This window comes from Podarcis vaucheri (genome assembly GCF_965113315.1).
Source record: "Podarcis vaucheri genome assembly, chromosome: 16".
Taxonomy (NCBI): Eukaryota; Metazoa; Chordata; class Lepidosauria; order Squamata; family Lacertidae; genus Podarcis; species Podarcis vaucheri.
In genome coordinates, this window is record NC_138754.1 from 10,860,702 (window position 1) to 10,881,368 (window position 20,667).

The 20,667-nt window shown below is 51.0% G+C and overlaps 1 protein-coding gene and 1 long non-coding RNA gene across 2 annotated transcripts in view; one reads left to right on the top strand and one right to left on the bottom strand.

Moving 5' to 3' along the window:
• Window positions 1-20,568, top strand: part of SYT11 (synaptotagmin 11) — a 33,721-nt gene extending 13,153 nt beyond the window's left edge. The window contains exons 3-4 of the mRNA XM_082202356.1: window positions 13,672-13,795; window positions 16,614-20,568. Coding sequence (XP_082058482.1) covers window positions 13,672-13,795; window positions 16,614-16,924 — 435 coding nt within the window. The 3' untranslated portion in view covers window positions 16,925-20,568. The remainder of the gene's footprint in view (window positions 1-13,671; window positions 13,796-16,613) is intronic.
• On the bottom strand, window positions 17,092-20,667 carry LOC309520761. Its single transcript, XR_014214387.1, has 2 exons — window positions 20,574-20,667; window positions 17,092-17,122 (listed from the first exon to the last, which is right to left on the bottom strand). It is a non-coding gene; the product is annotated as an uncharacterized lncRNA (long non-coding RNA).

A 20,667-nucleotide genomic window follows, 5' to 3' on the forward strand; every position in this document is an offset into this window, starting at 1 on the left:
AAGGATGGATTTTCTTACAAATGCAGACCAAGTATTATGTGGCAGCTTCAACAGCGCCGGTTATTATACCCACCAGCCGCTTTATACAAAAGGGAAAGCGTCAGAGTGACACCTGATATGGTAAAATGCAACACGTAAAAAGATCTGAAACCAGAAAATAATAATAGTAATAATAATAAAAAAACAGGAAGAATACAAAATGCACAAGATGTTTGCCCAGTAACACATTAATAAGGAGAAGTCCTAGCCACCCCCAACTGAAAGATGAGCACCAGTGCATGAGGCAACATTAAATAACCAAAGGTCGGAGTAAACAAAAGGTATCAGCCTGGCTCCCAGGGGCCGACAGGGATGGCGCCAGGCATGTCTCCCTGGGGAAAGCATTCCACAGACTTGTCTCATCCTCTCTGAAAGCCCTCCAAGTTGGTGGCCATCGCTGCCTCGTGTGGACGTGAATTCCATAGTGTCATTTTGTGCTGCTGGGGAACAAGTATCACCGTATTTTTCACTCCATAAGACACACCGGACCATAAGACGCACCTTGTTTTTGGAGAAGGAAAACAAGAAAAGAAATAGTCTGAATCTCAGAAGCCAGAACAACAAGAGGGATTGCTGTGCAGCGAAAGCAGCGATCCTTCTTGCTGTTCTGGCTTCTGGGATAGCTGCGCAGCCTGCATTCGCTCCATAAGACGCACACACATTTCCCCTTACTTTTTAGGAGGGAAAAAGTGAGTCTTATAGAGCACAAAATACGGTAACTGTGCACCTCTGGGAATTGGAGACAAGGCAAAGGTTCACCACATCAGCAACTGGGGCTGTTCTCAGGAGATCCAAAGAGAGCTGTTGTCCGAGCACAGGCCTTTTCTGCCTGGTCCAGAAGGACTGTTTCATATTTTCCTAACCGCAGATTCCTTGTATTCTGCTGAAACTCCTGGGTTCTGCATGAGAGGGTGCATCTCAAGCTCAGAACGGCGCGATTCCAGTTTTCTGCGCATGTTTCTTCCTCCTCCTCCTTCTCTAAAGAGGAGGAGGAACATCTGTTCTGTAACCTGGGATTTTGCAAGGCATTGTTCCAGCCAGAGGAAGCGGCAGACTCCCCGGGAGCGCGAGCAGTAATGCAAACAAGCGCAGAGCTGGCAAGGACAGTAATCAGAGCAAGGATTGGGGTCAGCCGCCTTCAAAGTGGTAGCTGGAAAGCAGCCAGATCAGCACTATGGAGGAGGGCGCTTTGGGAAACTGGGCTACATTACGACAGATAAACAGGATGTGGATTTTTGCTCAGGCAATACACAATCTAACGTGTTTTTTTCCTCTGTGTGTGTGCTTAGCTCCCAAACAAACGTAACAGGCAGATTTGGGGGGAAGGGAATAGCACGGTGGCAGGGAATCTGTCCCGGGTTCAATCCCAGCACCTGCAGATAGAGCTGGGAGAGATTCTGCTTTTGAAATCCTGGACAGTTCTTGCAGGTCAGTGCAGATGATACTGAACTAGATGGGCTAATGTTCTGACTCTGCAAAAGGTAGTTTCCTCTGCTTCGGTGGTCTGCTTCAGGGATGGGAAGCCTGTGACCCTTTAGATGCTGTGTGTGACATTGTGGCCCGCTTTATCACTCCCCTTCAGGAGTCTCAAAGCGGCTAACATTCTCCTTTCCCTTCCTCCCCCACAACGAACACTCTGTGGGGTGAGTGGGGCTGCGAGACTTCAGAGAAGTGTGACTGGCCCAAGGTCACCCAGCAGCTGCAGGTGGAGGAGCAGAGACGCGAACCCGGTTCCCCAGATTACGAGACTACCGCTCTTAACCACTACACCACGCTGCTGTTGGACTCCAACTCCCAGCAGCCCTTGAAAGAGGGGCCAATGGTCAGGGATGAGCTGCAGTCCAGCAGCATCCTTCCAGGAGCCACATCCCAAGGGCAGGCAGAGCAAGAGGCAGAATGGGCAAAGCAACGAAGGTTTCCTTTGTACAATAGGCTGCTTCTCTACACTCACCCGCATCTCTATGCTCCATCCAAGCAAGTAAAAAGGAATAGCAGAGTTCAAGGACTCATTCCAGCAAGGCAGATGCACCGTGGGAGCAGGCCTGATAAGGAATGTACATAAGGAACACATGTGGAGAGACCCAAGGGCCAGTTGGAGAGGTCTGGAGGGGCCACACCAGAGATTCTCCATCTTTGGCACAAAAGCAAGCTCCTCTGGCAAATCTTAGGCTTCTGCTTTGAGTTGTCTAGACATTTCTTTAATTAGGCAGGATGGGTGGCTTTCAAATAAATACATAAATCCCGCTTCAATGGGATGACACACCTCTCTGCACAATTAGAGGGGGAGAAATAAAATCTTTGGGCTCGTAAACCAGCTGTTGTGTCTTGCTGTCGGGCTTTCTAGGCAGTTAAGCTTCCCTTGCTTCTGTCTGCCTTCCAAGCTGCAACTATTGCCCCGTTCTAGCTGGCCTGAGGATCTGTGATGGGGAGGGGGTCCCCCTCCCCTCGAGCAAAGTCAGAAAGCAATTGACACTGGAACAGAAAGCGACTGGCATGCAGTTATTCCTGCGGCTGAGAACTGGAAATGTTGGCACGTCTTGCTTGTGGGCTTCCCATAATGGGTATCTGATTCGCCACTGGGAAAACATGATGCTGGATTAGAGATGGGCCAGCGGGCCGTTCTTATGATGCAGAGAGGGATGAGAAAGTGAGTTACAGGCAAGCTGTTAGGAGTCGCATCTTTCAGGACCAGGGAGAGCTCCTTGAGACAACAGGAAGCCAATCCAATGAAGGCTCCCTTTTTCTGCCTTCCCCCTTCCGATATCTTTGGACAATAGTTCCCATCAGCCCCTTTGTAAACTACCTGCTGCCTTTGTAAACTACAGTCATACCTTGGGTTACAGACGCTTCAGGTTGCATTTTTTTGGGTTACGGAATTACCGGAAGTACCGGAATGGGTTATTTCCGGGTTTCGGCGGTGGCACATGCACAGAATCACCAAATTGCGCTTTGCGCATGCGCAGAAGCTCCGGGTTGCAACCCAAGCATGCGCATACGTGCCGCTGCAGGTTGCGAACGTGCATCCCGCACGGATCACGTTCACAACCCGAGCGTCCGCTGTACTTTGCTGTTCGGGGTGGCGGGGAAGGTTTTCACTATCAGAGTAAAAAGAGGTGGGGGTGGGAAATCTGTGTGGCTCTCCATGTCCCATCAGCCTCAGCCACCACAGCCAACTGTTCAGAGATCGTGGGGACTGGAGTCCAGCAACACCTGGAGAGCCACAGCCTCCACACTCCTCTCCTAGGCACATGTCCCAGCCAATCAGGGATCACACATTAAATGCACTTACAGCAGAGATGTAAAGCAGGGATGAGGAGCTCATGGCCTTCCAGATATTGTTGGGCTATGTCTCTCACCAGCCCCTAGCCAGCATGGGTCCATAGCTCAGAGGTTTAACAACTGTCACAAGGTCCCAAGCTCTGTCCCCAGCATCTCCAGGTAGGGCTGGGAATGCCCCCTTGCCTGAAACTCTGGAGAGCTGCTGCCAATCAGTGTGGACAGTGCTGAGCTGGGTGGACTCCATGGTCTGACTCAGTGAAAGGCAACTTCCTATGTTTCCAAGGGTCCCAAAAGCTGGGCAGAGAAGCTTGGAAGGCCCTTGACCTTAGGACATGTGCGTGTGTAGGAAGAGAGTTCAATGGGAGAAGAGGAGGGAGAGGAAAATATGGCAAGGAAAATTAAAACTGGTAATGGAAGGAGGAGGGGAGCACAGCCTGTGGCAGTGGTCAGTTCAGACACTTGTGAAGACAGGAGGAGAAAGTGTGACACACACACACAGAGAGAGAGAGAGAGAGAGAGAGGAAGAGAAAAGGGGGTGACGGAAGGAGAGGGAAAAGCAATGGCCCCATTCATTTCCAGCTCTGGCACCACTAAATACCAGCCATGTATGATATGTATGCAGCTTTAGATGCTTATGCTATAGCAATTTCAAGGCCCCCTCCTAAGGTTGCCATACGTCTGGATATACCCAGAATACTGTAGTCAGAAGCAGTGTCTGGGCAGAAATATGCAAAATGTCCAGGGAAATCCGGACATATTACAACTCATGTCGGCAGTGTCGTTTTTGCCAGTTTTCCTAAAGAAATAGCTCAAAATCAACTTTGCTTGCCCCCCTCCCGCAAAAAATAATAATAATGTAGCTCTGTAAGGGGAATAGGGAGTTTCATATGAAATCTCAGTGCCCATAATAAACTACAGTTCCCAGGTGTCAGAGCTGCCACCCAGTCCCAGCTCACATAGGACCAAGTCCGCCAGCGTTCACTTTATAAGAGTCTTTATTAAGTTACAGGTTTCATTTCCGAACTGCAGCGTGCAGCTCTACACCTTCTGCCCTAGGTCGGCGAAGACCCGTCTGAGTCCCCGCCTCTTGCACACCAGCTTAATACCCTAGCCTTGCTCCACCTCCTTCGCCTCTCCCTACGTCTCTGGGTCCTTCTGCCCCCCTGGGCCTCCTCCCTTCTACTCTCCTCTGACGCTGACCCCCCTGATCCTTCTGCCTCCTTGCGGCGGGCTTTAGGACCTGGCTCACTCTCCGGGCTGCTTACTGCTCCAGCTTCCGCTGCATTTGAACTTGGCGCGCGCGCCCAACTCTCTACTTTCCTCTTAACCGTTGCCTCGCTCTCTGAGGAGGGCGTGACCACCCCTGACTCGTGCCCTCCCTCCTGCTGACAGCCTCCGGAACCCGATGCCTGGCTACCTTCCTCCCTGCTGCTCTCAGTCTTGAGCGTGGGTCCCGACTTCCAGCTGCTGCCGCCCTCAGTTATGAGCGTGGGTCCCGACTTCCAGCTGCTGCTCTCTGAATCTCCTCTGTTCCCTTCCTCCTGGGGTGTCCCCCCGGATCCCCCCCTTGCTCTGCTCACTGGGGCTCCCTTTTGGGAGTCCTCTGACTCACTGCTTAGGCTTGGAGATCTCGGGTCGTCATCATCACTCATTTTCCCTTCGGATTCCTCCCCCTCGCTCTCTGCTTCCTCCCTTCTCTGCGTCTCTGCTCCTGAACCCCTGACATCCATCCCCCCCTCGAAGCCCCCCCTTCCCCCCTCCCCGCTTTCAGGTGTGGGTGCTGGGTGCTCCATCATCACGGGAGGGAATGCCGGATACAGTTCGCTCCCCGTGGGTGGCCGCCAACTGAAGACCTCCGAGTCTTCCTCCTCGCGGTCGCCGACGTTGACCTGTTCCGCTTCCATCTCTGTACCGCCGTGCTCGAACCCAAGGTCCTCCCCGAACACGTCCATGTCAGTCTCTGCGTCGGTCGCTCGACCTGGCATCTCCAGCCACTTCCGGCGCCATTGCTCCTCCGGTCGATCGTCCCACCAATACGAGGTGTCTGACGCCGAACCCGCCGGCGATCCTTCTGGGGAACGGGTGCTCAGTGCTGGTTCCCCGTCCGAGTCGAATCCATGGAACGTGCTGGAAGAAAGTGTGGGCGTGAACAGCCAGTCGTCGAAGAAGCTCGCTGGCATGGGTCTGTGTGGGAAAAGGGCATGAAACTCGTCCTTGAGCAGGGGTTCCTCCAAAGCGTAGTCTGGCACCCAGCTATTGGCGCTGGCCCGGGTGCCCTCTCTGGCTAGGAGGTATTCGACTCCCTCTTCTCCCCATCTGGAGTCCAAAATCTCCGTGACCTCGTTGATGGGGTCTTGCTGCGTCACCCCTCGCGTCTCCGTCCGCTCCCGGAACGGACTCGGTGCCGTCCCTGGCTCCTGGAATCTGTGAGGTGCCTTGTAGGGAGTGAGCACCGACCTGTGGAACACCGGATGCATTCTGGAACCCTCCAGCAGCGCCAGTCGGAAGGCTACCGGGTTGATCTGTGCTTCGACTTGGTACGGACCAATTTGCTTGTGCCCCAACTTCTTCTTGGCTAGTGACCTGGTCGGCACTGCGTGGGCTGCCAACCAGACCCAGTCTCCCACTTGGATCTCTTCGCCAACCCGCCTGTGCTTGTCAGCTTGCACCTTGTAGGCGTGCTTAGCTAGCTCCAGCTGCCGTCTGAGTTGATCGTGTACCGCCTGCAACTCTGACGCGAACGCGTCCGCCGTCTGTGGTTCTCCGTCCCCCACTCTCTCCCGTCCCGGGAAGGTTCTGGGATTCCTCCCATTGTTGGCGAAGAACGGCGTCACCCCTGTGGACACGTGCTTCGTGTTGTTGTAAGCGAACTCGGCGAGCGGCAGGTAATCCACCCAGGTCGCAGGTTGTTGATTGGCATAGCATCTGAGGTACTGCTGCATGATGGCATTGACCCTCTCTGCTTGCCCGTTGGTCTGCGGGTGTCTTGCTGATGCCAGATCGACCTTGACATTTAGAAAACTCATCAGCTTCTGCCAGAAATTCGAGACGAACTGGCGCCCGCGGTCGGACAGGATAGACCGCGGCAGACCATGCACTTTGAACACGTGATCTATGAACAGTTTGGCGGTTTGTTCCGCCGTGGCCACCTTCGCACACGGAATGAAATGTGCCATCTTGGTGAACAAGTCCACCACCACTAGTACAGCTGTCTTGCCTCTCGAGCTGGGTAGATCCGTAACAAAGTCCAGGGCCACTCTCTCCCACGGTTCAAACGGCGTTTGCAGCGGTTCCAGCAGTCCCGCCGGTGGTTTGTGCACCGGTTTGGCCCTCTGGCAGGTGTCGCACCTCGCAACGTAGTCCGCGACTTCCCCTCTCAGTCTGGGCCACCAAAAGTCCCTTGCGACTAATTCCACCGTTTTTTCCGTGCCAAAGTGCCCGGCCGTGGGTGCGTCGTGCAGCTGCTGCAGTACCCTGGCGCGAAGTTCGTCTCCCGGCACGTAGATGGCCCCTTTACGTAAGAGCAAGCCGTCTCGTATCTGGAACTCGTCGCCCTTCGCCGTGCCCTTGTGCACCTCTGCCATCTTCGCCCGCGCGAAGGAGTCGTCCTGCAACGCCCGCCGCACCGCATCCAGGTCTACTGTGGCTGAAGCGCACGCCCACGCTGTTGGCGCGAAGATGTGCATGGCTGCCGCTGGCGTCGCCTCTTCGAGGTATTGCGGTTTGCGGGACAGTGCATCCGCCATGACGTTGGTGTCGCCTGGGACGTACTCTATTCGGAAATTGAAGTCAGCAAAGAACTCCGCCCAACGTATCTGCCTCTGGTTCAGGAACTGAGCCGTGCGCCAGTGCTCCAGATTCTTGTGATCCGTGCAGACCTGCACCGTGTGCTTGGCGCCGATCAGGAAGTGCCTCCACGCCTTGAAAGCTGCATGAATGGCCAGCAACTCCCTGTCCCAGATGGTGTAGTTCTGCTCCGACTTGCTGAGCTTTCTGGAGTAGAACGCTCCCGGCCTCCAGACCCCCTGTGGGTCCCTTTGCAGCAGGACAGCTCCCACTGCTCTATCGGACGCGTCTGTCTCTACCCGCATCGGTTTGCTGGGGTCGATATGCAGCAGTTGCTCTTCCGACGCGAAGAGACGCTTGAGTGCCTGAAAGGACTGCTCCGCCTGCTCCGTCCAGATGAATTTCTTTTTCTTGGAGCTTAGCGTGTCCGTAATGGCCGCCGTCTGCATCGCGAACCCCTTGATAAACTTGCGATAGAAGTTGGCGAAGCCGACAAACCGCTGGACCTCCTTCCGATTGCGCGGGCTCTTCCAATCCAACACCGCACGAACCTTGGCGCTGTCCATGGCTAGCCCCTTGTCCGACAACTTGTAACCCAAGAAATCCACCTCCGTCGTGTCGAACTGGCACTTCTCCAGTTTGGCGTACAGTCTATGCTGCTGCAGCCTCTTCAGCACCTCCCGAACATCTTGGTCATGGGCTTGCTGCGAGTCGGAGAATATCAGGATGTCATCCAGAAAGCAGACGCACTTCTTGTAAAGGAGTCCCGCCAACACATGATGCATGAAAGCTTGGAAACAGTGAGAACCGTTTTGCAATCCAAACGGCATCACTCTGTATTCGTAGGTGCCCAGAGGCGTGAACATGGCTGTCTTCCACTCATCGCCCTCCCTCATGCGGATGAGATTGTACGCACCTCGCAGGTCCAACTTGGTGAACACGCGTCCCTTGCGCACCGTCGCTAGCAGGTCGTCAATCCTGGGCATGGGGAAATCAGAAGGCTTGGTCATCTTGTTTAAGAGGCGAAAATCCACCACCAGTCTTTTCTGGGGCGTGTCCTTCTTCTTCACGAAGAAAACAGGACTGCCCCCTACTGCCCTGGACTCCCGGATGAAACCGCGCTGCAAATTGTGATCTATGAACTGTTTGAGTTCCTGTAATTCGTCCTCAGACATGGAATACAGCTTCCCTTTCGGCAGCGTCGCCCCTGGTAGGAGGTCAATCTTGCAGTCATATTGCCTGTGCGGTGGTAGCTTGTCAGCCTCTTTCTCACAGAAGACCTCCAGAAAGTCCGCGTATTTGTGGGGGACTGCTTGCAACGTTCCCAACTGCAGTTGTGATTCCTCCTCCTCACCCTCCTGTCTGGGCAGGATGCAGTGTTCTGCGCAATAAGAGGAGCCGAAGATCAGCTGTCTCTGGTACCAAGCCAGTGTCGGACTGTGCCTGTCCAGCCAACTCATGCCCAACACAATGGGCGTGTCCGACAGTTGGGTGACATTAAAACTGATGACTTCCCTGTGGTTGCCAAGGCGCATCACCATCGGTGGCGTTTGCTTCACCACCTGCCCCCCTAGCAACTCTCTGCCATCCACTGTGACGACTTGCAGGGGCAGAGTGGCAGGCAGTAGCTGTATAGCGTGCTGCTCCACAAAATCCTGCGCTATAAAGTCTGCGTTGCTTCCAGAATCCACAGAAAGCGGCACTTCGATAGTGACGCCATCGGGTAGCTGGAGAGATGCTGTGAGCTGCACTACTGGTTTGGGTGGGAGGGGGTCCGTGGGTTGCAAGATCGCTGGGGACTGCTTCACTGATGCGTCTGGCTGGGCCCCAGTGCCTCTGTCTCCAGCCAGACATCGTCGTTTCCCTGCTGTGGTTCCCCTTGCTGCGTTGCTGCAGTCACCATTGCTGAGGCTGCAGTGTGCTTGTGGAGCCTCCGGGGACACTCTTTCGCCAAATGGCCTGGATCCTCGCAGATGTAACACTTCCTGTTCCCTCTAGGAGGCTTCGCTTTCACTGCTGTCGGTGCTTGGGCTCTGGCTGCTGACTGAGCCCTTGCACCTCCAACCTCCATCGGTTCCCCTCCCCCTCCTGGCGGAGGTGTGGATTGCGCACGCGCTGCTTCTCTTGGAACGAAAGAGAAACTTCTCGCTGCTTCGCGCCCTCCACGTCCTTCATCTCTGCACCAGGGACGTTCTTCCAGCCTCACCCCCACAGTCAGCGCCCTTTGGACCACCTCCTGCGTGCTTCGGGGCCTCTCCCCCCTTGCAATTTCATCCTTGACCGCTGAGCTTAGGCCCTCCCAGAACAGGTCTCTGACAGGGGGCGAATCCCGGTCCCACTCTAAGGCACTGACCAGCGCAAAAAAGCGGGCGTGGTACTGCCGGACGCTTGCCCTCCCTTGTTTCAGTCCATGAATCTCCCGTCGGGCAAGATCCACATCAATAGTAGACAAAAAACACGCATCCATCGCTTTGATAAAGGCATCTGCATTCTGAAGCGCCGGATCTTTATCCCTCCACAAATTGCGTAGCCACGCTTTAGCATCCCCATGCAAATGGGATAGTATGAACCCCACTTTCTCTTCCTCATCTCTAAAGTCTTTTGCCAGCAGTTGCAGTGCGCACATTACGTCAGCTCGAAAATTGGGGTACTGTTGTAAATTCCCATCGAAGTGAGCCACAAGCCCTCCTGCTCTCCGTGCCAACCCAACCCCCTCCGGTCTGGGTCCTGGCTGCCCGTGTTTAACCCATGCTTCAAACCTGGCGTGGAGATCTCTGTAGGCGGCTGCCGCATCCTCCTCCCTCTTCTTGGATGCCCAGTACCTCCGCGTTCAATTGGGTAACTGCCTGTTGCAGCGCTGCAACTTTCTCTGCTTCCGTCATCTCTGCTAACCGTCGTGAGCTTGCTCCCAAACACCGATCCCCTCCTCCAGCTGCCTCTCTCTCCGCTGCGAGATATCAGGTGTCCGAAGCTTTTAGGAGACGGGTCTTACTGTCAGAGCTGCCACCCAGTCCCAGCTCACATAGGACCAAGTCCGCCAGCGTTCACTTTATAAGAGTCTTTATTAAGTTACAGGTTTCATTTCCGAACTGCAGCGTGCAGCTCTACACCTTCTGCCCTAGGTCGGCGAAGACCCGTCTGAGTCCCCGCCTCTTGCACACCAGCTTAATACCCTAGCCTTGCTCCACCTCCTTCGCCTCTCCCTACGTCTCTGGGTCCTTCTGCCCCCCTGGGCCTCCTCCCTTCTACTCTCCTCTGACGCTGACCCCCCTGATCCTTCTGCCTCCTTGCGGCGGGCTTTAGGACCTGGCTCACTCTCCGGGCTGCTTACTGCTCCAGCTTCCGCTGCATTTGAACTTGGCGCGCGCGCCCAACTCTCTACTTTCCTCTTAACCGTTGCCTCGCTCTCTGAGGAGGGCGTGACCACCCCTGACTCGTGCCCTCCCTCCTGCTGACAGCCTCCGGAACCCGATGCCTGGCTACCTTCCTCCCTGCTGCTCTCAGTCTTGAGCGTGGGTCCCGACTTCCAGCTGCTGCCGCCCTCAGTTATGAGCGTGGGTCCCGACTTCCAGCTGCTGCTCTCTGAATCTCCTCTGTTCCCTTCCTCCTGGGGTGTCCCCCCGGATCCCCCCCTTGCTCTGCTCACTGGGGCTCCCTTTTGGGAGTCCTCTGACTCACTGCTTAGGCTTGGAGATCTCGGGTCGTCATCATCACTCATTTTCCCTTCGGATTCCTCCCCCTCGCTCTCTGCTTCCTCCCTTCTCTGCGTCTCTGCTCCTGAACCCCTGACATCAGGATTCCTTTTTTTTTTTTTTTTTTTTTTGCAGGGAGGGAGTCATAACTGTAAAGATGGTGTAAGAGCTCTTTAAACGTACAGTGGTACCTCGGGTTACATACACTTGAGGATACTTCAGGTTACAGACTCTGCTAACCCAGAAATAGTACCTCGGGTTAAGAACTTTGCTTCAGGATGAGAACAGAAAGGATGAGAACGGCAGCAGTGGGAGGCCCCATTAGCTAAAGTGGTGCTTCAGGTTAAGAACAGTTTCAGGTTAAGAACGGACCTCCAGAATGAATTAAGTACTTAACCCGAGGTACCACTGTATAGTGCAGATGGGGCCCTAGTTTCCAATCCCAATGTGCAAACCAGACTTTGCTGGTTCAAATGCCTCAAAGCAGGAAAGGCTGGGCAGGGGGAATCACTGCGGATGAGGGGAGGAGAGAGGGTCCGTCTCACGTCTGGTGCGACATCCGAACCAGCCTCATGCATGTTTCCTGACAGCGCCCCTACAGTGAAATGGAGCAGGGTCAGCCAGCATGATGCCTTACAGACATTGCTGGACTCCAACACCCACTAGCTTTGATCACAGTCATGGCTCTCCCACCCCCAATGAATCCTGGGAGCTGTAGTTTGTTAAGGGCCCTGAGAGTTGTTATGAGACTCCTCCATTCACCTCACAGAGCTACAATTCCCCAGGAAGAGGAATTGGTTTGGTTGCTAAACCATACTGGGAACGGCAGCTCTGTGAGGGGTGTAGGGGCATTTCCTAACAAATCTCAATGCCCATAACAAACTACAATTCCCAGGGTTCTTTGGGGGGGAAAGCCACGACTGCTTAAATAAGCAGAATCATAGAATCATAGAGTTGGAAGAGACCACAAGGGCCATCGAGTCCAACCCCCTGCCAAGCAGGAAACACCATCAGAGCACTCCTGACATATGGTTGTCAAGCCTCTGCTTAAAGACCTCCAAAGTAGGAGACTCCACCACACTCCTTGGCAGCAAATTCCACTGTCGAACAGCTCTTACTGTCAGGAAGTTCTTCCGAATGTTTAGGTGGAATCTTCTTTCTTGTAGCTTGGATCCATTGCTCTGTGTCCGCTTCTCTGGAGCAGCAGAAAACAACTTTTCTCCCTCCTCTATGTGACATCCTTTTATATATTTGAACATGGCTATCATATCATCCCTTAACCTCCTCTTCTCCAGGCTAAACATGCCCAGCTCCCTTAGCCGTTCCTCATAAGGCATCGTTTCCAGGCCTTTGACCATTTTGGTTGCCCTCCTCTGGACACGTTCCAGTTTGTCAGTGTCCTTCTTGAACTGTGGTGCCCAGAACTGGACACAGTACTCCAGGTGAGGTCTGACCAGAGCAGAATACAGTGGCACTATTACTTCCCTTGATCTAGATGCTAGATAGCTTCCAGTCAATATAAGTAACGCCGAGCTAGGTGGACCCTTGACCTGACTTGATATACAGTGGTACCTCAGGTTACAGACGCTTCAGGTTACAGACTCCGCTAACCCATAAATAGTACCTCGGGTTAAGAACTTTGCTTCAGGATGAGAACAGGATGCAGTGGCAGCGGGAGGCCCCATTAGCTAAAGTGGTACCTGAGGTTAAGAACAGTTTCAGGTTAAGAACGGACCTCCAGAACAAATTAAGTTCTTAAACTGAGGTACTACTGTATGGTGCAGATGCCGAAGAGTCGTTTGGCCCAAACGGGGCACTTTCCACTTGTGATTCCGGGAGGAAGGGAAAGGAGGAGGACTGGCTTTGGATAAACGTTAACTCAAGAGTCCCGGGCAGTTCCCAAAATGCCGAATCTAGGACACGACGGCCATGGCAACCCGGCCTGCTATTCACAGCCTTAACAACGGCTTTTTAAAAACACTTGGCAAGGCCCTGTTTTATTTCCACTGTATTAACTCCCTTTCAACACAGCCATGTCTTTCCTTTAAAAAAGAAGAAGAAATGACCTACTCACTATGGACAAGTCATCTACCGCCGAAAAGCATTTAAGCAGCGGAAGCACGGAGGATGTAAACAATAAAACACCACGCCCTCCCCGATTGCAGAGTTCGCTGGCGATTTCGAACCTGCTTTTTAAGGTAGTGGTGAAGTTGCTCTTTCCTAGGAGGTCAGGATTCTGGTCCCCTTCAAAGGTGGGCCTAGGAAGCTGCCTTATACGGAGTCCATCTAGACCCCGCAGGGGGTTACCCACACTGACTGGCAGCAGCAGGTCTCCACGGTTGCACGTGACAGGTCTTTCCCAGCCCTACCTGAAGGATTGAACCTAGGAAGTTCTTCGCTTCAAGCAGGTGCTCTCCCACTGACCTACAGCCCTTCCCCTAGAAATACAAGATTCTAGTCCTCATTGTTCTGCACAAAGAGCTAATTTTAAATAGGAACATGGGAAGCTGTCTTATACAGTAGCACCTCAGGTTAAGAACTTAATTCGTTCCAGAGGTCCGTTCTTAACCTGAAACTGTTCTTAACCTCAGGTACCACTTTAGCTAATGGGGCCTCCTGCTGCCACATGATTTCTGTTCTCATCCTGAAGCAAAGTTCTTAACCCGAGGTACTATTTATGGGTTAGCGGAGTCTGTAACCTGAAGCGTCTGTAACCTGAGGTACCAAGTCAGGTCAAGGGTCCACCTAGCTCGGCGTTACTTATATTGACTGGAAGCTATCTTGTACTGTGTCAGACCATTAGACCATAGTTCCGTATAATAATAATAATAATAATAATAATAATAATAATAATAATAATAATATCTCTTTCCAGAAATGCGTCAGCAGAGGGGAGCTGCAGGTTTCCTTGTCTTACCATCCTGTTGCCCAGAGGATGACTGTGGTGGTTTTGAAGGCGAGACATCTGCCCAAGATGGACATCACCGGCCTCTCAGGTAGAAGCTATTTACTCCGCCTCATCTCCATGTTTTCCTCGTGTGCCCCTTTGAACGCTCTTTTGTTCATGTTACTTTTTAATGAGGGATGGATCTGTTCATTTCGGTTCCTCTTGGTTTCTCATTTTTCCCCCCAACCTTAAATTCAGTTCCCTGCATTTCTGCAGTGATTTGCTTTTTTTTTTTTAGTGAAAACTTGTCAGCATTTTACTGCAATTCCCCCCCCCAAAAAAACTGTTTGCAGTTTTGCCTAATAGACGCATTTTGCAAAGCAATTTTCCCGCTTTTGTATGCAAGTTTATGCACACTCGGTACATGCATTTTCGTACACATTGTTGGAGAACACACAGTGCTGAAAAATTTGGAGAGCTGCAAAGGACGGCGGTGCTTCGATTCATGTAGTTTCAGAGAACGCGGATTTCGTAGGTCCACCTTTAAATGCAAACTGAGTTTCTCCCTCCCTCCCATTTGTAACCACTGAGCCAGCTTATGAATCCTGTGCATCCTTGGAGAGATCAGAAGGCAGCCATCCCTTTCTCCTAATGTTTGCCCCAAATCTGCTCTCCTGCAACTAAAGCCCACTAGTTCTAATCCTGGCCAGGACAGCAGCGAAGAACAACTCTTTGCCCTCTTCTATGTGGCAGCCCAAAAAGATTGCACTGTGAAGTGCCCCAAGCATTAAAAACAAAACAAAAAAACACCCCAACATCTCCAGGGTGTTTGAAATGTAAAGCCCCAAAGACACAACTTGATCCTTCATTTGATGTTCACACCTTTTGAGGACAAATTCCAGCTAGGCAAAGAGCACTCGAGGAAGGTACGGAGCAGGGCTGGTGAGGGGTGTGGCCTGGGAAGAGGGGGCGTGGCCTGAAGAGACTCCAGAGGGCTGGATGGCATGACATAGTTGGCATTTCTCCATCCCTGACCTGCACAGACCAGGATCACAACCTTCAGTGGCTTTGCTTTATTTTTCAGTTACCTCCCTCAACGCGAACTCTGGTTCATGAACCCCTAACAGAATGTCAGGGAAGAAAACGTTCTCCTTGGTTTCTTGAGTTAGCGACCTTGTGTTTAGGAGATTGGGGTTATGGTTTGGCTTGCCTCATCTTGAGCTACTTGCTTTTCAGGGTCCGCACCCATGCCCCAGAAACTCTACCATCATACAAATTCCTAGAAGAGGAGAGGTCTGCCAAGGGCTAAACAGAGCCTCCATGTGGATTGGCAGTATACAGTGGTGCCTCGCAAGACGAAAATAATTCGTTCCGTGAGTCTTTTCATCTTGCGATGTTTTTCGTCTTGCGAAGCACGGTCCGTCGCAACTGCGCCTCTTCAAGCGGCTTTAAGAAAAAAGTGCAAGACGTTTTCGTCTTGCGAAGCAAGCCCATAGGGAAATTCGTCTAGCGAAGCAACGCAAAACCGAAAAACCCTTTCGTCTAGTGAGTTTTTCGTCTTGCAAGGCATTCGTCTTGCGGGGCAGCACTGTATCTCTGAATGCTAGTTGTTAGGGGCACATCATGGGAGAGATTCTGTTGCCCTTCAGGCCCAGGTTCTGAGCTTCCTGGAGACATCTGGCCAGACTAAATGGACCTTTAGTCTGTCTTCTTATGTTTTTACATTCAGCACCGTTCCAGGACTCGGGAACATATGAGAGAAGCAGAGAAGCCAGGGATTGGGGAAGACTGTGGCCTTCCTGATTGATGGTGGACTACAACTCCCATCAGCCCCTAGCCAGCATGGCCAAAGGTCAAGGATGATGGGAGTTGGAGTCCAGCAACGTCTGGAGGGACACACATCCTCCAGGAATCTGCCTTATACTGAATCAGACCCTTGGTCTGGCTTAGCTCTGAGCATTGTCTACAATCATAGAAACATTGATTCATAGAAGCATAGAGTTGAAGGGAGCATCCATTGTAGAGGGCCCTCCAATCTCTGCTTAAAAACCTCCAGTGATTGTCAGGAGCTCTCAGCAGAGCCTCAGGCAGCTCTCTCCAGGTCTTTCCTATCCCTGCCTGGGTTTGCAAGGGTTTGGACTCGAATAATAAAAATTTATTATTTGTACCCCGCCCATCTGGCTGGGTTTCCCCAGCCACTCTGGGAGGCTTTCAACAAAGATTAAAAATACATCAAAATGTCACCCATTAAAAACTTCCCTGAACAGGGTTGCCTTCAGATGTCTTCTAAATGTCAGGTAGTTAGTTATCTCTTTGACATCTGGTGGGAGGACGTTCCACAGGCGGGTGCCACTATCGAGAAGGCCCTCTGCCTGGTTCCCAGTAGCTTTGCTTCTCGCAGCGAGGGAACTGTCAGAAGGCCCTCTACTGGACCTAAGCATCCGAGCAGAATAATGGGGTTGGAGACGCTCCTTCAGGTATACAGGTATATTGAATGACCCCTTGGGGTCCCTTCCAACTCTACAATTCTATTATTCTGATGTGTTCAGGGCAGCTGTTTACCAGCTCCATCTGGTATGCTGGCTGAGACCCTACAACTTTGAGAAGACACCTAAAGGCAGCCCTGTATTGGGATTTTTTTTTTTAATGGTTAGCGTTTTCTATCTGTTGGAAGCCAGGGGCAACCCAGCCACTCTGGGCAGGATATAAATAATAATAAAAATTATTACCACCATCATTATTCCTTCACTTTCTTCATAAACATGGTGAGCCAATCTCACTCCAATTAGGGTGAGGGGGGGTCCCTGCTCATTCTGCTGAGGGGGGGAGGTTCCCAGAGTTCTGTCCCCCCCAAAAAAAATCCCGCTCGGGTGGTACTGCCAGTTATTGGCCTGTGTTATTGGCTTGCTCCTCTCCCTTCTTTCCGGCAGACCCCTACGTCAAGGTGAACGTGTACTACGGCAGAAAGCGCATAGCCAAAAAGAAAACTCACGTCAAGAAGTGCACTTTGAATCCCGTCTTCAACGAATCCTTCATATATGACATCCCCGTGGATCTCCTCCCGGACGTCAGCATCGAATTCCTGGTCATCGACTTCGACCGCACCACGAAAAACGAAGTGGTGGGCCGGCTGATCCTGGGAGCGCACAGCGTCACGGCGGGCGGCGTGGAACACTGGCGGGAAGTGTGCGAGAGCCCCAGGAAGCAGATCGCCAAATGGCACAGCTTGAGCGAATACTAGCAGGGTGAGCGGGGGGGCACCGGGCGCTTGCACCAGGCGCCCCTGCGCAAACAGACACTTGGCCTTTCATTTCCTCCTCCTCCTCCTCCTCTTCCTCCCGCCTTCCGTCTTAGTCGTAGAAACTTAAAGGTTTCCGTACGAAGCAGCTGATCGGTTCTCTCTAGTGATGTTTAACTTTTGCAGGGCACACTAAAAGTTCTAAAAAAAGAAAAAGGGGAAAAAAGGAACTTACAAAAAGTTAAAAAACAAAACCTAACAAAAAAAAGAGCATTAATTTTAATAAATACCACAAAACATATATATATATATAAATATATATAATAAAATAAAAAGGTGTAACCGCACTGTTGCATGCCGAATACAAAAGTTAAAAAACAACAAAAAAATAATAATATAACTTTACCAATATCAAAAGTACAGTTTTTAATACGATTTATCTGTCACTATGAAAGTCGTGTTTTGTGCTGAACTGTATTTGTTGGTAATTCACCTCAATTGGCCTATTCAGCTTCTCTCCCAATTTATTCTTTTTTTAATAATAATAATAATATTGGATTCTGGTGTTGAATCGCTGGCTCTTTGTTGACATCGTCTGCCCACCCCCTTCCTGTTGATTCTTTGCAATTCTTTGTGACTTGGGTGATCTAATGCCGTTGGTGTACATGCAATGGTTTGGGGGCACCTGTCTTGGATCAGAGAGATCTCAGAGTGGATGGAAATGGTTCCTGTGAATTATAAGTGCTGCTGAAAGCAATTCCCTCCCTGTAAAACAGGATCCTGGAATAATTTCCTTGTCCTTGTTGTCCAGAACATTGCAAGATGCTCTCTACTCCATCCACTTCCGAAGCAGTCTCTTTCAAAGAAAAAGACTTCATTTGGAGTTGGACCAGGAGGCATCTATCTCCCTCTTAATCTTTCAAGCCAAGTCTTTGTCCTGCCTCTACCATGATTTGAAAGCGGGCCTCTTAGGTGTTGCTCATCTCAAGCAGGAAAGTGCCCCTTGAGCTGTGCCGCCTGAAGCAGTGGTGCAGGCTACGGATGTAGCAGACCCGGCCCGGCCAATAGGCGACTAGACAGGGTTGCATGTGCATTGATCCTAATGCCTACAAGGGTGGCAAGCAGGTAACTCTCACAAAGAACCCACCACCAATGTTTATTTACTATTACTGTTGTCATTAATTAGAGCCTGGTCGGCTTCCAGTGCATGCTTCACAGCTAGATCAGCCGATAGAAATAAATAGCCACTGGAGATCTATATCTAAGCAAGAGTTTTCCAGCTCCACAACCTCCCCTTGCAACATTCTGGGCACCTGAAATGCTCCACCAACATTTATTGGTGACGGAGTGCACAAGCTTTCAAGCTGACACAGAAGCCGTCCCCAGACAGGTCAAGATTGTCTGCTGAAGAGCTCTGCGTCATCCAGAAGCCTGCAACTTCCACATCAACAGATAGGGCTGAAAGAAAAGTCAATCTCCCCTACCCAGCCTCCTTTCCCAGGACCAACCCGTAAGCCATTTGCGAAGCAAGGCAGATCCAAGTTAAGGGGGAAGCCACATGGGAAATGGGTATTTCAGTATTCACCAAGTCACATCCATGCACTTAACTCATCCTGTGCCCTGTATGCTGTAAATACTGTATCATACTTTAAAACAAAAACTAGGAGAAGTCGTTTCAGTGGTGGGGAGGCGCCTTGGCCGCAGAGAGGTGAACTGTCTCGGCACAGCCCCGTGGGAGGTATCTCCATTTCACTCAGCGCAGACCCATTGAAATTCAGGGGCCTAAGGGAGTTGTGTCCATCAGTTTCAATGGGTCCGCTCCATGGAAGTCTAACATTGGATGCAACTTTGTGTTTGGGGGAGAAAGAAGACTACTGGAAACCCAGCCATTCCCTCCCTAAAAGCCCTTGGGGGTCAAGTTTCCTTCCATGCTTGCTCTAGTTCAGGCACCCCCAAACTCCGGCCCTCCAGCTGTTTTGGGACTACAACTCCTATCATCCCTAGCTAACAGGACCAGTGGGCAGGGATGATGGGAGTTGTAGTCCCAAAATAGCTGGAAGGGCTGAGTTTGCCTATGCCTGCTCTAGTTTCTGAGTCTGGAAACGGAGTCACATACAAACCCCCACCCCCGTCCAGGAGAGCTAGAGGGATCAATGCCCAGCTCACCCCCATTTCCACCTAACGTCAAACCAGGTAGATCTCTTGTTGATTCGCAGTTGGTTGGCAAGAGCTTCTCACTTAGCTAATAGCAAAAACTTCACCCCTCAGAAATAGAACCTTGGAGGGGGAGCTGTTGTCTCCAACTAAGTACTACTCAGAGTAGACCCAGTGAAATTAATGAACCTACTTTGATGAGTCTACTCTAGCTTTTTTTGTCAGTGGGCCCTGGGTCCAGAACTGACCACAAATTCAAAGACCGAGCACCTTATTGTTTAATTTGGGGGGGGGGGTACGCCTGCCAGCCTTGGCAACTATTTTTTTTTTGGGGGGGGGGGTTATCAGGGTTCCAGTAGATCAGCCTTCCTCATGCTGATTAGGGTTGATGGGAGCTGCAGTCCTAAACATCCAGAGGGCACCAGGTTAAGGAAGGCTGCAGGAGAGTGTTGCTGGACTACAACTCCCATCATGCCCAGCCAGCTTAGCCATTGGTTAGGGATGCGGAACACAGTAGTGAAGAATGCTGATCCTACAAGCCTGAGGCCTACCAACGCCTGCCCTAAAGGATGTGTTGCAGGGTAAGCTATGAAGCACTGCTGTAAAATAGGTGGGTGGCCTCAATACCTGCAAGTCCCGTCTGTCCCAAGTGCCATGGCTCAATGCCCAGGCGGTGATGGGAATTGTAGTACAGCAATGCTTAAGAGGGTTTCCCCCAGCCCAGGAGTAAGATTTATTGAGAGACAGACACTCAGAACCATTTCAGAACTGGGAGAATTAGGACCTCTTCTCTGCAAAGGCCAGGTTGGTGCCGAATTTGGAATTCAAACTGATCATCTTGACGCTTAATCCTTACATCACCCCCTTCCTCCTCAACCCAATTTTGACCCCAATTACTGATAGATTAGGGCTCATCTTGAATTATCAATCTTAATTATCCCCACTTTTTTTAAAAAAAGTTTTCAATGCAAGTAAAACCCATCTTTCTTAAGCCTAAATAATCTCTCCTTCCAGCTGTAAAGAGGGGAAAAAATGAAGTTGTTGTCAAGGAAATGTGCTCAGGGTTAAAATAGATTTAGGCTTATTGGGCAGATGTGAAGAGATCCATTACTCCTCAGGAATAATGGGGAAATAAAGAGGGTCAGATAACAGTCGGGTTTTGGGTTTGTTTGTTTTTATTAAAAAATGTATTGACAGCTGCCTCACTGTAATATCTCCCAAATTTGGGTCATTTTCGGTTGGGATTTTGTTTTTTTTCCTTTTCACCTCGTGTCTATTGTAAAATTAAAAAGAAAAAAAAAATAACTTGGACAAGTTACAACTTGGTGTCAAAACAAAACAAAAAAAAAGTAAGAAAAAAAATAACTTGAACCGTTGTACAACTGCATAATGCTGTAATGCTAACCTAACAAATATGTAATGCTACCTGTAATGTCAAATTTGTTTTAACGCACATTGAGCGTTCAAATAAAGATGGAGTCACTTTAACTTTACTTACTGATCGCAAAATAATTATTTTGAGGTTGCTGGAGCCACACACTTTCATCAGCAGAGGGTTCCCACTGCACGGTGGTAGAGCACTTGCCTTGCGC